Source organism: Andrena cerasifolii, chromosome 16, assembly GCF_050908995.1.
Source record: "Andrena cerasifolii isolate SP2316 chromosome 16, iyAndCera1_principal, whole genome shotgun sequence".
Lineage (NCBI taxonomy): Eukaryota > Metazoa > Arthropoda > Insecta > Hymenoptera > Andrenidae > Andrena > Andrena cerasifolii.
The window spans coordinates 661892-675662 of NC_135133.1; the positions used below are offsets into that span (position 1 = coordinate 661892).

The 13771-nt window shown below is 40.4% G+C and overlaps 3 protein-coding genes across 3 annotated transcripts in view; 1 reads left to right on the forward strand and 2 right to left on the reverse strand.

The window, feature by feature from the left end:
• The window catches only part of LOC143377891 (uncharacterized), a 168766-nt gene that overhangs the window by 8656 nt on the left and 146339 nt on the right, over positions 1-13771 (reverse strand). The window lies entirely within an intron of this gene.
• Positions 1887-13771, reverse strand: part of LOC143377876 (uncharacterized) — a 475856-nt gene continuing 463971 nt past the window's right edge. Inside the window, exon 8 of the mRNA XM_076829675.1 lies at positions 1887-2838. Within this exon, the coding sequence (XP_076685790.1) occupies positions 2603-2838 (236 nt within the window). The 3' untranslated portion in view covers positions 1887-2602. The remainder of the gene's footprint in view (positions 2839-13771) is intronic.
• LOC143377888 (uncharacterized) lies at positions 8050-9512 on the forward strand. The gene is made up of 6 exons (XM_076829691.1): positions 8050-8423; positions 8502-8543; positions 8605-8752; positions 8831-8990; positions 9065-9269; positions 9373-9512. The coding sequence occupies exons 1-5, from the start codon at positions 8050-8052 to the stop codon at positions 9265-9267; spliced, it is 927 nt and encodes a 308-aa protein (XP_076685806.1). The 3' UTR covers positions 9268-9269; positions 9373-9512.

The window sequence follows — 13771 nt, forward strand, 5'->3', positions numbered from 1 at the left end:
ACAAACACAATTTCTGAACATTAATAAGCTTGGTAAAGTTTGCTTCATTTGTGTTCGAACATGGTTTAAAAACGACGTGAAACCAGTTGATTCCGAGCATCAACAGCTCCTACATACTGTTTTCCCAGCCATTAACATTTAACATCTGGTAACATGCAAGTGCAACACATGCAGAAATTGTCTGACTCGAAACAATAACAATTTCAACGTCATCCAAGTGAAATGGTGTCGTATATCCACAAATACCTTCTCATCTACCTACATTAGATTTGTTGTCAAAGAGTTTAATTTCACCCCGAATATCGTTCATTCAAATTCGACAAATTCGGGCAAATTATTAATGTTCCAGTGTCTGTAAATACGATGGTGAATCATTTGCCAAAAAACATTGATGCCGATCATTATGTTAATATTGTTCATATTAATGTTCATATTAAGAGAAGAAAATACATAAATCATGTTATTTAGTTGGTTTCCTGAAAAAAACGAAACATAGAAAATTGGCTGCAATGTCTACTTGAAACTCCTCTCTACAGGCTATACGGCATTAATGCTTATGATTATATTGTTTCATAATGAGAATGTTAATCAAATTCTTATAGATGAAATTAGTGAACACATACCAATCCAAGATAGTCTCACTGCACAGCAGTAAACACTTTTATGGAATGATGAAAAGTATCTTTTTATTGCACCAGGAGAAGCAAATATACCACACAGTCCACTTTTCGATGAACATGCAGAGGAATAAAACTCTTATTCGCATTAAGAAAAATTAACGGTTTTGATATTTAATAAGAAGTTTCACTTCTAATGCGCGAGAGTTCCACGCATTGATTTTTTTTTTAATTAAGACTGGTACGAGACCAGTCGACATTGTTTTCGAACCTCATTACAGTAATCTGTGGTGCGAGTGGTAAACCGATCATAAAAGCGGAGCGCGCGGCTTGCTTACCTGAACCAGGAAATTCCGCACAGCTCTTTGCGACGTTAATTTGAAAGAGCCCACCCTTAAACTTTCAGAGGTCGGGCATCACTACTGTCCAGTGGTCGCTGGCAGCGCTCCGAACGCCGGGCCGGTGAAGGTTGCAGTGGAATGCGTCCGTGAGGTGGCGTTGCCATTTTCCTCTGTTCGCGCGCGCGCGTAGGTTGCAGTTTTAACGGATGACCCTGTATAGTATATACCATGCAACGCTAAAGAGGCGACCATGACAGGCTAGCGTTTCCGTCGCCAACGAAGCTGGGACACTACGCATCACGTGTATATTGTGATAAATGTTTATTTTCCGGGAATATTCTGTGGGGCAGGAATGGTTGAAAGGGGAAGCAGGCGCGTGAGAGACCCCTTCGTTGGACAGAGCTGGAATTAAGTTTCAAGTGTCCAGTTTAGAATGGGGTCCTGTTTAAAGTTTCAGAAGGAGAGCATATGAAGCTCACCGATTTTCACGAAACTTTGCAGCTACAGTGACTCGCATTCATATTCGGACACTTTTTAAAATCGCATAACTTTTTTAGAATTGGTCCAAACGACTTGAGTTTTTTTTGAGAAGCTAGAAGGATTAGTTTGCTAAATGACGTATTTGGTCGTTTTTAAAAAAGTGTATTTGGTCGGAATAGCGAAAAGAATAGTAAAGGTCGATTTTTAAACTTTTTTTTGTGAGCTTGTAATAAAAATTCAAAAAACCCGTTTGTAGATTACAGTAAGTTGTATACGCGCTTAAAATTTCATCAAAATCGATTAACGTTGCTCCGAGCTACAAACGTTTAAAAGATCGCAGAATAAGGTCGAGAATCGCGAAATTCCCGAAATCAGCTAAAAAAACTCAAGTTGTTTGGACCAATTCTAAAAAAATTATGCGATTTTAAAAAGTGTCCGAATATTAATGCGAGTCACTGTAGATAAAGAGCCAAAAAATATTGGGGCTGTGGTTAGTTCTTCACGTGAACACTTACCTAATAGTTCACGAGATATTTAACAATAAAGATCGCGTAACGAAGGATCACAGTGATAATTTCATGAATTTCTTCTATATTTCATATAATCATAAAATACTACTTACTGTACAAAATTCAAACGAAACAAAATGCGAAAGTAATGGTCTGCTGAAATGAACCTTTAACTCCGGATTTTTAGATCACAGATTGGCTGTCACAGTACCCAGTGTTTGCTTGCTTGAAAGAAGTGTGAAATCGTGAGCTCTTAACAAAGTAACTATTGAAGCGCTATGAAAGACTAAACATGGATAATATATTTACAGTTTCTTTACTTATTTACAAGGTTGCATTCAAATTGAGGCGTAACGCATCATGTGGCCCCTTCGTGAACCTCTCCCCTCATACCTTTCATTTCAAGCACTTCACCCTACAATCAAAACGTGCTTTTTATTATGACCGTGATACTAACTTACGACTTATAACTCTAACTTACAGCCAATCTAACGTAAGACTTCACTGTTTCTAGTACCATCGATAGTACATTTGTTTTTCAAAACCTTCTAGGCCAGCATCTCCATACTTTCTGTGTATGCGCGCCTTATCTTACGGAGAATACATAATCGATTCAGTTAATACAAAACAAATCCCCCCTCCCCCGTGGAAAACGTTAGAGAACGAAGAGGTTCTCGCAGCTCTTGGTTTTCCTCTTGAAACCGAGCAGGTGCTTCAGGATCCGTCTGCGGTGCTTGCTACGTTTCCGTCTGGTTGCTTGGTCTCGGTGCCGCTGAGGATTGAGTTTGATTTGCGCTAGGATGCCGACCAGTAGCTCGTCCACATGGTGGGCCAGCCCAGAGGAGGTCTCGATGAACTTGCAGCCGCAGTTGTTCGCCAAACGCCGGCCAACTACAGACATAGACGGACCGGTGTATAGTGCCCTGTAGAGATATAGTGACGTAAAAACAGCAGGGGGAAATATTTGGTGGGACCCTTGAATGTCTTGATGGCAAGTCAAGAACTTAGGGTTACATTCATCATACTTTGTGGATGTTACTATTTTCAGGTCCTGATGTATGTGGGAATGTGACTAAATAAGTACAGCTCTATATACAGGGTATCCGAGGGAAGACTGGACAGGTGGATACCTCCTAAAGTATTGGAGATAATTTTTTTTTTTTTACATGGAATTACATGGTTCGAGAGGGCCAATTTATTAGCGCAGACGATTTTTTTCTTTGATTATTATTTTAAAACATACGATGGGTCAAGTTCGGTTTTTTAAATGCAACTTTTTTTTTAAGAGATCAGTTGATAGTGCGTCCCAAGACAAATACAATAACCTTTAATGTATATACTTTATTTCCACTGGTTTTTGAGATATTGCGCTTGCAAATTTACTGATTTTCTCTGGAAGAAAACCCGCTGGAATAGCAAGCACCGCGGGCAGTCTTGCTGGCGCCACGGGCGGCATTGCCTGTTGAAACAGATACCTACGTGCCAAAGGTCTATGCCAGGAATGGCAGGCCCAGAGGCTGGACAATTCTTTCCCGTCAGAAATGCTAGATAGGTACATCTACGGTATCGAGAAGCGTACCGTTAATGTTTCAAAGCGTCATAAAATTTACTTAGAGTTTTACGCAAAGAGAAGTAGGCAAATATGACTCAACTTTCAACTTAATAGTCTTTTAGTTCGCACTTGCTTCTACGCTCGGATGGCCGGTTCTTTTGGGAGGAATGCAAGTTCGATTGGTTAGGGTTAGGAGGTGTGAAAGTTGCTAGACCAGATTGTATTAGGACCAACCGGATTTTCATCCCTCCCAAACGGTTGCTCTCTTGAGATAAGGGATCTGTTCGAATTTTTGGGGACGAACACGCGTCGACGGCGGGCTACCCCTTTTCTTCCTGTGTTTCTTTCCACGAGGCGTATTGACAGTGGATTGCAGGAGCGTAGATGTCTGGATGCCAGTTATTGAATTCAGGAGACGATAGAAACACTTTATTACAAAACACACATGCACTATAATATTAAAGTAAATCGTATTCCTCCACGGGGTACCAGGCCGCATCCTTCGACGGGCGTAGCTCCAGAATCACTTTGTATCAGTTGTGCAGTGTGTGACCCGACTACGCTCCGTGTAATCGATCTGTGCGAAGTAGGGCGCAAGTTAGATCATTATCAGTACTCCTACCCTAGAGGAATACGATTTACTTTAATATTAGAGTGCATGTGTGTTTTGTAATAGTGTTTCTATCGTCTCCTGAATTCACTAACTGGCATCCAGACATCAACGCACCTACATTCCACCGTCGATACGCTTCCTGGAGAGACATAGGAAGAAATGGGGTAGCCCGCCATCGACGCGTGGTCTTCCCTCAAAATTCGCATAAATCCCTTATCTCTCGAGTATAAACACGAACTTCAATATCAAAACAAAAGCATGCGGGGACGTATTCCGTGCGAGAGAAGGTGAGCATTGGGAGGAGGTATTTCTGTGAAGAGGGCCTCTTCAAGAGGGCAGCCGTTTGGGAAGGATGCAAATCCGGTTGGTCCTAATAAAATCTGGTCTAGCAACCTTCGGGCTAGAGCCCTCGTCAGAATCACAAGTTAACCTCATTGAATCCGCGAGTCCGGTTTATATTCTATTATATATGGCATTTAGAAATAGCCACTCGTACGCCCCGCATCGCCAGTGCGTCAACACCGTGCAACCTAGTGGTAATTGACATTATTTATTTAAATAACCAATCCCGACACTTACATTTGTACAATAACTAATTATTGAATATATGAATGGTGTTCGATTGTAAATCGAGTAGATTCGTTAAACCCATCTTTTACCCAGCAATCCTTATAATATTAGTAGCACATACCCACAGATACAACTTTACCGCTCGAGTTGTATCAAACTTCAATTAAGAGTTACGAGGCAACACTAACATTTCCCGCGACTCCCTGATTTCGCATCAGGTTCGTCCGTATCCAACAGCTCCCTTATTTCGCATCAGGTTCGTCTGTAAGTCAACCACACTCCTAACAGTTCCCTGGCTACGCACCTGGTTCGTCTGTGAATAATCCAACCTCCTAACAGCTCCTCGACTCGGCGTCGAGTTCGTCTGTGCACATCATCCTAGTGACTCCCCGATTTCGAATCGGGTTCGTTCACAACTAATCACCCTCCTGCGGCTCCCTGATTATTAAAGTCAGGTTCGTCCGTGTTTGACTCCATTCCTAGAGGCTCCCTGATTTTGCATCAGATTCGTCCTCGTATCCGATAATCCGAGCGGCTCCCTGATTTCGCATCAGGTTCGTCCGCCCTCTAACTAACAAACTCATAAACCGTATTCCTTGGGAAATACCCTTTTCGCCGGCCTCTCGCGTTGCCACAGTCCCGGCTCGTAACATACCCACGATTACTCAAAAACTATTCAACCGATTTACTTCAAATTTTGCATGGCTATAAGATACACTATTACTCAGTTTTTTTGACAGTGCGAATTTTTTATTTGAATCATAGTTTCTTTTCGATTGCCTAAAAATTGCAAGATTTCATGTCCGATTTTTTTTTTAATTTTGAAAATTTAAATGTATATCGAACATTTCTTATTTATGAAGACTAAACGAAACGTGTATTTTTTATTTTCAACCATAAATGTTAAGGCTGCCGTCTCACCGGGCCTTGAATGTGGGCGTACGCTCACACAAGCTAGGAAAAGCGTGTACGTATACGCGATGTAGTAAACAAATCTTTTTAACCAACTTTCGTCTTGGAATCGACAAGAAGGAAGTTTTTGCAGGTATAGTTGCCTCCAGTAGACATTCGTGCAGACGAGTCTGGTGCGTTTGAACGCTAATAAGCACCGTACGTTGATATAATAATGAATTTATGAATTGTGTACTGAGGCAAACTCGAGAAATGACAGAATTATGCTTCAAGGATTCTCCGTCACCGACGCTGATGATATATTCGCGCCATGTACCATCAGAACCGGTGGAAGTCCAAGCTAGCCGGTAAATGTTGGAAAGACATAGTTGCCGATACGTACGGGGAGTCACATCGCGCTGTTGCCGCATTTCCCCTATTACTATTTTAGAGAGAACAGAGATGGACAAAGATAATATCTGGATAAACTCCTGGGATTTTGTTCAAATTGAAATATGTTAGAGTCCATGTGAAAATAAGGAGGATTTAAATAATCATTTTGCCAAATTCAAAAGGTAATTTCCAAAAAATCGATGAAAGTTGCGTACTTTGAGGGTCTGTATTTATAAAACAATTTTGAATGTGGCAAAATGTGACAACTTGAACCCCTCTTATTTTCACATGCACTATAATATATAAATCTCAGACATTGAGTGTTCAAAGTGATCCGCTTGGCATAGAATGAACCGTATATACAACATTGTCCATTCCAACCGAAATGGATCCTAACCCACTTCCGACTATCCAATTGTCTTGAAACTTTGCAGGCGTGTGTAGTTTGGATGACATTACAATATTTAAAAAAAAAATTAACCCGATGGGGTGAAAAAATTACACAATCCTCAATAAATATAACCCATAACCACAAATCCAAATGAGTTGAAATCACCCACTTGCGTACTTTACAAAACGACAAAAAGCTTCTGCGTTCGGTACGCCATCGCCAGTCACATCGCGATTACCGAAAATACATAATTTATCGAGAAATGATTCGTCACGTATGTACAAATAGTAAAACTAAAACTTTGCAGGCGTTCGTAGTACCTATATCACCATTGAAATTGTAGTACAAGAAAAGAATTATTTTTTAGTGACGTTTAAGCAAACTGTTAAACTATATAAAACAATAAAAGATATTTCTAAAAAAAAGTCTGATCTGTGAAATGTAAATCCACAAACACTAAACACTAGAAAATAAAAAAAATATAAAAAAAAAATTTATGGTAAACGATTTTTATTTAGTGACAGAAAATATAACCTATGTATATGCTATATGGCAACAAATGTATTTCCCCTGATAACCATCTGTCTCGAATCTGACATCAGATTGGGAGCAGGGTCTAGCACGAGAGCGCAGAATCTGACGTCAGAACTGCAGCAGTCTGTGCCCGCATTTGGCTGCGTTCTGATGTGCAGAGCCTGATGTGCAGTGCCTGATGTCGGATGGACAGCAGATCGGCAGCAGATTTCGCCGTCTGCTACACACAGTAACAGCGCCATCTGAGGTCCAGAATTACCAAGCAATTGCCTACGCGTGACGTCACATGGCCGCCCGTACCCGCGACGTCACACGTTGACGGCTCCATCAGCTTAATTTTTAATATTAGCATGTCCTCCGATAACTCCTATAGTTTAGGTATTACAAAATTTCTAGAGGTCGATGATTTTTATGATCTCGGCATAATGTTTTCGGCTCTTGGCGTATATAAATGCGCTACATTGAGCCAAGACATTTTGTATATATCCCCCGATCAGGTTCGCGCCAAATGTTTTAGAATGCCTTTTCACGGTAATATGCCCACTGGCAATAACGACGATCCCATCGCCTTAGAACCTCGTAGTTATGTCGTTGCCGTTATTACACACAGCGAGAAGCCGTAGTATTCAAATTCTTCAATATTTATTATCGTTAGAAGTATCTCGCTGCTAGTCCCTCTTCCTTGTGTGAGCCTCTTGCGTTAGGCAGTCACCATGGTGGTTTTAGTGGGTGCAAGCCCCACATAATCTCACCCCTCCCACGGGGGTGAGATATCCGTTAGGGATTTCCACCATGTAAAAAAAAAGAAAAATCGTTTTCCCTATTTAGTTTCGTCTCCTGTTTTTGGTAAGTTACGACTATTTTCTGGTGAGTGACGTGATATAATATTTACATTTTCTTCTTTTGTACTGCTCTTCACAAGTAAAACCATACTTACACGTATCCTTGTTAATCTCTGGTGATGAGTTATTTTATCGTTTGGTTCGAATATTTCTGCATGGGACATTTTCACGTTTTCTACTGTTGTAGCCTTTGCCGAGTTACACTTCACTTATTGAGTAGCACGTTATATAGGTTCGTCTTGAATAGGTGGTGCATAAAATATTGCATGTAAAATGTTAAAAAAGCAGCTAACACGCCTTTGTTAAGTATTGTAACATGTACTTTTTTTACTTACAGACCGACATGAGTCAACGAGAGAAACGTGTGGTCACGAAACCCACACGCTATTTAACTACTTCTTCGGAGGAGGAAACTCCGAAACGGCGAAGGACGTCGACCACGCCGAGACCACCGATCGATCAGGACATCCATGATTTGAGGATGGTCCTGCAGGAACAGGGTTCAACATCGTCACACGGTGTTCCTAGTGTTAACCCCAATATTTCTGTGTTTCAGAATACTTATGCGGTCAGTGTTCCTGTCCTCGAAGGATTCGCAGATCCAGGGACATCGTCGTCTGCATGCGCCACTGTGATCCACAGTGAGCCGTTGCAGCAGAATATAGCGCCGACCCAACCTCCTGATAATGGGTAAATTTACAGGTCCTTTTTTTTTGCTATAAAAATATTACTGTAAGGACATTTTCTTATAAATGTTAATGTTCGCAGAAGCCTGCATGATCGTATTGGATCCATGGAGGTGGAGCTGACGTAAGTATCGCATGTTGTCGTGTTTATTAATACGTTACGTCTGCATCCGTTCTGCTTGCAGAAGAATGAATACTCTGATGGAGAGTGTTCTGCAACGTGTCCAACCCATCCGTAACGGTCTACCACGAAAACCAGCCATCATTCGTCTATCGTCACCAGAGGAGGTGGAGTGTTTCGAGACCGTCGATGACGAAACGTATTCCGAAGTTGTAAGTGAAAACGAAATTATGCTTTTATTTACTTTTATATAATACATACTTACATCAATATTTATTTACTTTGTTTAGGTTCAATACTTCAAATACGTTGGTGGGTTCAACCTGAAGGCTGCGGTCGATTTTTGTATGAAGGAGGCCCTCATCGACGACGTGACAACATCCTTCACGTGGTTCGGCCGAACAGGACAACGACCGTTGTACAAAACTCGTATAACGATGGCGATTTACGGTACGAAGCAATAAGCATCTTCATGTTTTTATACATAATCATGCTAACGTACTTTGCGCGCATTACTTTTTCAGAAGCGGTGTCTGGGAACCCGCATTTCGGCAAGCCGCTCCGATCAGATTTTCAAGTCTCGATGCAGCGAGCACTTCGGACCGCGAAAGAAAGAGTCCGCAGCAGAAAGCGTGGTCCACGAGCGACGACAGCCTCGACTGATTTCCAGAGGCGCCGCGATTTTTGGAGCGACCAGCAGCCCGAAGAAGAAGCTGATGACCTCTGAAGGTTCGTTTTAAAAATTACGACATTTAGTGTCATGACCGTAAAAGTCACGATTTACTGTCACGTGAAAACGACTCTTAACTGCGGTATATATTTTATTTTTCAGAAATATGCCCATTAAAAGTAGAGACGTGTCTCCTTTTACAGTGGCGAAGAGACCAAACGGTACTTTTCACTGCCCGTTTTAATCGAATACAACGGGAACTACCTCTCGAAGTTCACAAGGAACAACAATCGGCACTTTTCAGCGCTCGTTTAATAAAACACTCATTTATCAGTACTTTCCCAGTATCGTTTCAATTTTATACTAATATTGTATTTCTTTTCAGAGTCAACACATGCGGGGATATGGTGATTCTACGTAAAAACATAAGTCGAAAATATAGAATAAAATTTTCTGATATCGCCCTTCGTTCTCGAGAAAATTGTCTTATCACCATTTCTAATTGTAAATATTAAATGTTAATATATGTGCACGTTGTAATTGTAAATATTAAACGCAAAATACATACCTTTAGAAATATAAATAGAAAACTCATTTCATAAACTGCGGCTCACATAACCTATGAGCAGAACCTCAGAAGCTGCTCCTAAACTGCTGCTTACAAATTCTCTACGCGCAGTAGAAAGGGTGGGGATACACCTATAGGTACACATGTGTTGGTGCGTAGCCACGTCCGTGTGACGTCGCGGGTACGGGCGGCCATGTGACGTCACGCGTAGGCAATTGCTTGGTAATTCTGGACCTCAGATGGCGCTGTTGCTGTGCCTAGCAGACGGCGAAATCTGCTGCCGATCTGCTGTCCATCTGACATCAGGCACTGCACCTCAGGCTCTGCACATCAGAACGCAGCCAAATGCGGACACAGACTCCTGCAGTTCTGACGTCAGATTCTGCTGCCAGATCTGGCTATGAGGGTCGTTCTTTTACGCTACATTTGTGAACTTTACCACCCTTCCAAAACATCATTATTACGCCGCAACAGTAGATACTTAGGAAATTGAGTATGGCAATTAGGTTATATTTTCTGTCACTTCGAGGACAGAAAATCCGCTCATGAAATCCACTACTGAAAATGCGCAGGTTGGATGCGCGGGTTATTATGTGGTCGGCTCCTCGAAGTGACAGAAAATATAACCTATATGCTATACCCGATTTCCTAAAGATACTGTTGCGGCGTAATAATAACGTTTTGAAAGAATGATAAAAGGTTCACGAATGTAGCGTAATCGAACGAAGTAGCCACTAAACATTTATAATCATATGCCATATACAGGGTGTCCCACTAAGGAGTGGACAGCGCGATATCTCTTAAAGTATTGTCGATAAAAATATAAAAAAATAGGGAATTGCATGGTTCGAGGTGGCCCATTTATTAGCGCGAACGAATTTTGTTTTCGATTATTATTTTAAAAGATACGATGGTCAAGTTCGGTTTTTCAAATGGAACTATTTTTTTTGAAGACCTGAGTTGATAGTGCGTTCCAAGACAAATTCAATAAGCTTTAATGTATACACTTTATTTCCACTGGTTTTTAAGATATTGCGCTTGCAAATTTACTGATTTTCACTGCAAGAAACCCCTCTGGAATGGCAAAAACCGGGGGCGGTCTTACTGGCGCCACGGGTGGCACTGCCTGTTGAAATGGATACTTACCTGCCAAAGGTCTACGCCAGAAATGGCAGGCCCAAAGGCTGGACAATTCTTTTCCGTCAGAAATGCTACTTAGGTAGGTACATCTGCGGTATCGAGAAGCGCATCGTTACTTTTATTTCGCACTTGCTTCTACGCTCGGATGGCCGGTTCTTTTGGGAGGGATGCAAGTTGGATTGGTTCTGATACAATCTGCTCCCTATGGTTGAAATTTAGTCTAGCAACTTTCACTCCTCCTAACCTAACCAATCGAACTTGTACCCCTCCCATTTAAAAAATCGAACTAGACCATCGTATCATTTAAAATAATAATCGAAAAAAAATCGTCTGAGCTAATAAATTGGCCCCCTTGAATCATGCAACGCCATATTTTTTTTATTTTTTTATTTCCAATACATTAGGAGATATCCAGCTGTTCCTTCTTCCTGCGGACACCCTGTATATAGGTTATATTTTGTGTCACTTCAAGGAGTGAACCACATAATAATCACGCGCATCCAGCTGGCGCAATTTCAGTAGTCCGGTCGGCGTCATGGAAGGGGTACCTCCTCCAGCCATCATTTCTGGTAGTTGGAACGATATTTCTGAGTCCAGTGTACATACGTACGATAGTGGTCGAAACCGACTTCCCTTCGGAAATTTGGCAACGTTGCATGTCACTACACTTTTCGGAGTAACATTTGGGATTTTGTTGAAACTTGGATATGATGTAGTCTTTAGTGATGTATAAACGTATTTCAAAGGATATTTCAAAATTTTCAAAATTGTAGAAATTTACTTTTTTTCATTAAATTGTAATTTTTGAACAATGAGACAGATAAGAATGAGCTTTTGGGTGCTTTCAGTAGGGAAATAAGAGTACTTAAGGGGGTAGACACGGGTAATGCAGCGCGCTGTATACCGACACAATCTGGCCCGAAACATGGGTTCGGGATTTTTCGTTTTTCGTCCTTATATAAGCAGATTTGGGGCTGGGCGAGGTCTCATTCGAAAGAGGAAGGTTCAATGCGGAGCGCTCTGCTCATGGTTCAACGAGATTGTGTTGATATGTAATAATATCAGTGTCCAAAGTAAAGCAAACGTCGACAAAATATCCCCGCAGAATCCAAGCATTTTTAGGTCACTAAAAGAGTTTTGTGACTCAAACGGTGAGCAGAGCGCTCCGCATTGAATCTTCTTCTTTCGAATGAGACCTCTCCTAGGCCAAAATCTGCTCATATAAGAACGAAAAACGAAAAATCGTGACTGCATTCCCAAATCAGAGTTCCGCCATATTGGCGATAATACAGAGCAAGTCACGTGACAAATTTAGTTGAGGTAGTAGATACGAGATGGCGCCTACTCGGGAGGACTGCCAACGTGGATTCATAGCAAAACTGAAGCGATAGCTGAATATACGAGCCGCAATAAAAGCATGATGGAGTCAATGTATGCATTTTCGGACGATTGTAGGTTAGGTTATATTCATTTTAGGCATACATTGACATAGGAACTGCTGGGGATTGTATACATTTACTAAATTAACGCTTTTACCGTTACATATACATCACTTGAAATCGCTGTCGTATTTATGTCATAGTAATTTAGGCAGTTAGAACAACAACGGACTAACCTACATTAAAAAAAATTTCCTACTGTACATCGATGGCTTACAATTAGTGCACACATATTGTATGTCCACTTTTAGCGTTTTTGAGAAAAACAGGGTCAAACATTCAATGGTACTTTATAATTACATAAATACTTTTTGCATTATTGTAATATAGGTATCACTGAAAGTATGTAATTAGTAGTATAAGTTAGAATCTGCAAAATTATAATAATAACTCGACAATAATGCTTGGAAGTTGGACATGCTATTGTAACCAAGTACAGAGCAGGACATACTATACTGAATGATATTATATAAAAATGAATAAAAGGAATAATACTGGAAATAATCTCACTTCAATATTATATTTATTTTTAAAGTAACAGGAATAAAAAAGTAATTCGCGGTAGATATAGGAAGACTTTAAAATTTTTTTATTTATTGTCACATTTTTCCAAAACTATTTTCATCCTCTGGCATGGACACACAACATGTGTGCACTCAGCATAATAAATTCAGGGACATACAATAAACAAAAATATCATTTTTGATGAATTTATAAAAAAGATAAAAATGTAATTTGTATGCAGCATAAAGAAAGAGTCAAGCACTATTTCTTGCATATAAAAACTCAAATTTCATAAAAAGTGGAAATACAATATGTGTGCACTAAGCCATCGATATGATTACTAGAGCCTATTGGAATACGTTATTGCTACTAACTCACTTTTGAAAAAAATGTGGGTTAGTCCGTTGTTGCTCTCACTGCCTCAATTATATGGCAAAATACCAGAGATGAGCATTATAACCCGAGCCAATTTTTATTTGAAACGTGGGGAATTCAATTGTCGGCCATGAATAATTTTCTCGTGTTTATTCGTACTTTCTCGACTAAATATATGATTCGCAACTAAAGTACTAATAAATACGAGAAAATTATTCATGGTCGACGGATGAAAGGCTTTCGACTAAAAATATGAGAAAAAATTATTTATTTTAAAATTTAATTATAAAAATTATATATAGTACATCCTGCTCCTCCTCTTCCTCCTCTGCCTCCTCTTCCTCCTCTCCTACCGTTTCCTCCTCTCCTACCGCTTCCTCCTCTTCCTCCACTTCCTCTTCGTCCTCTTCCTCCTCTTCCCCCTCCATATTTTAATTTCCTCAGCTCCTTTTTGAGCTCGCTGTTCTGTAATATGAAAAATAAACATAAATCTAAAAACTTTCATGAGAATGTAAGAAATGTTTGCGCGAGATCG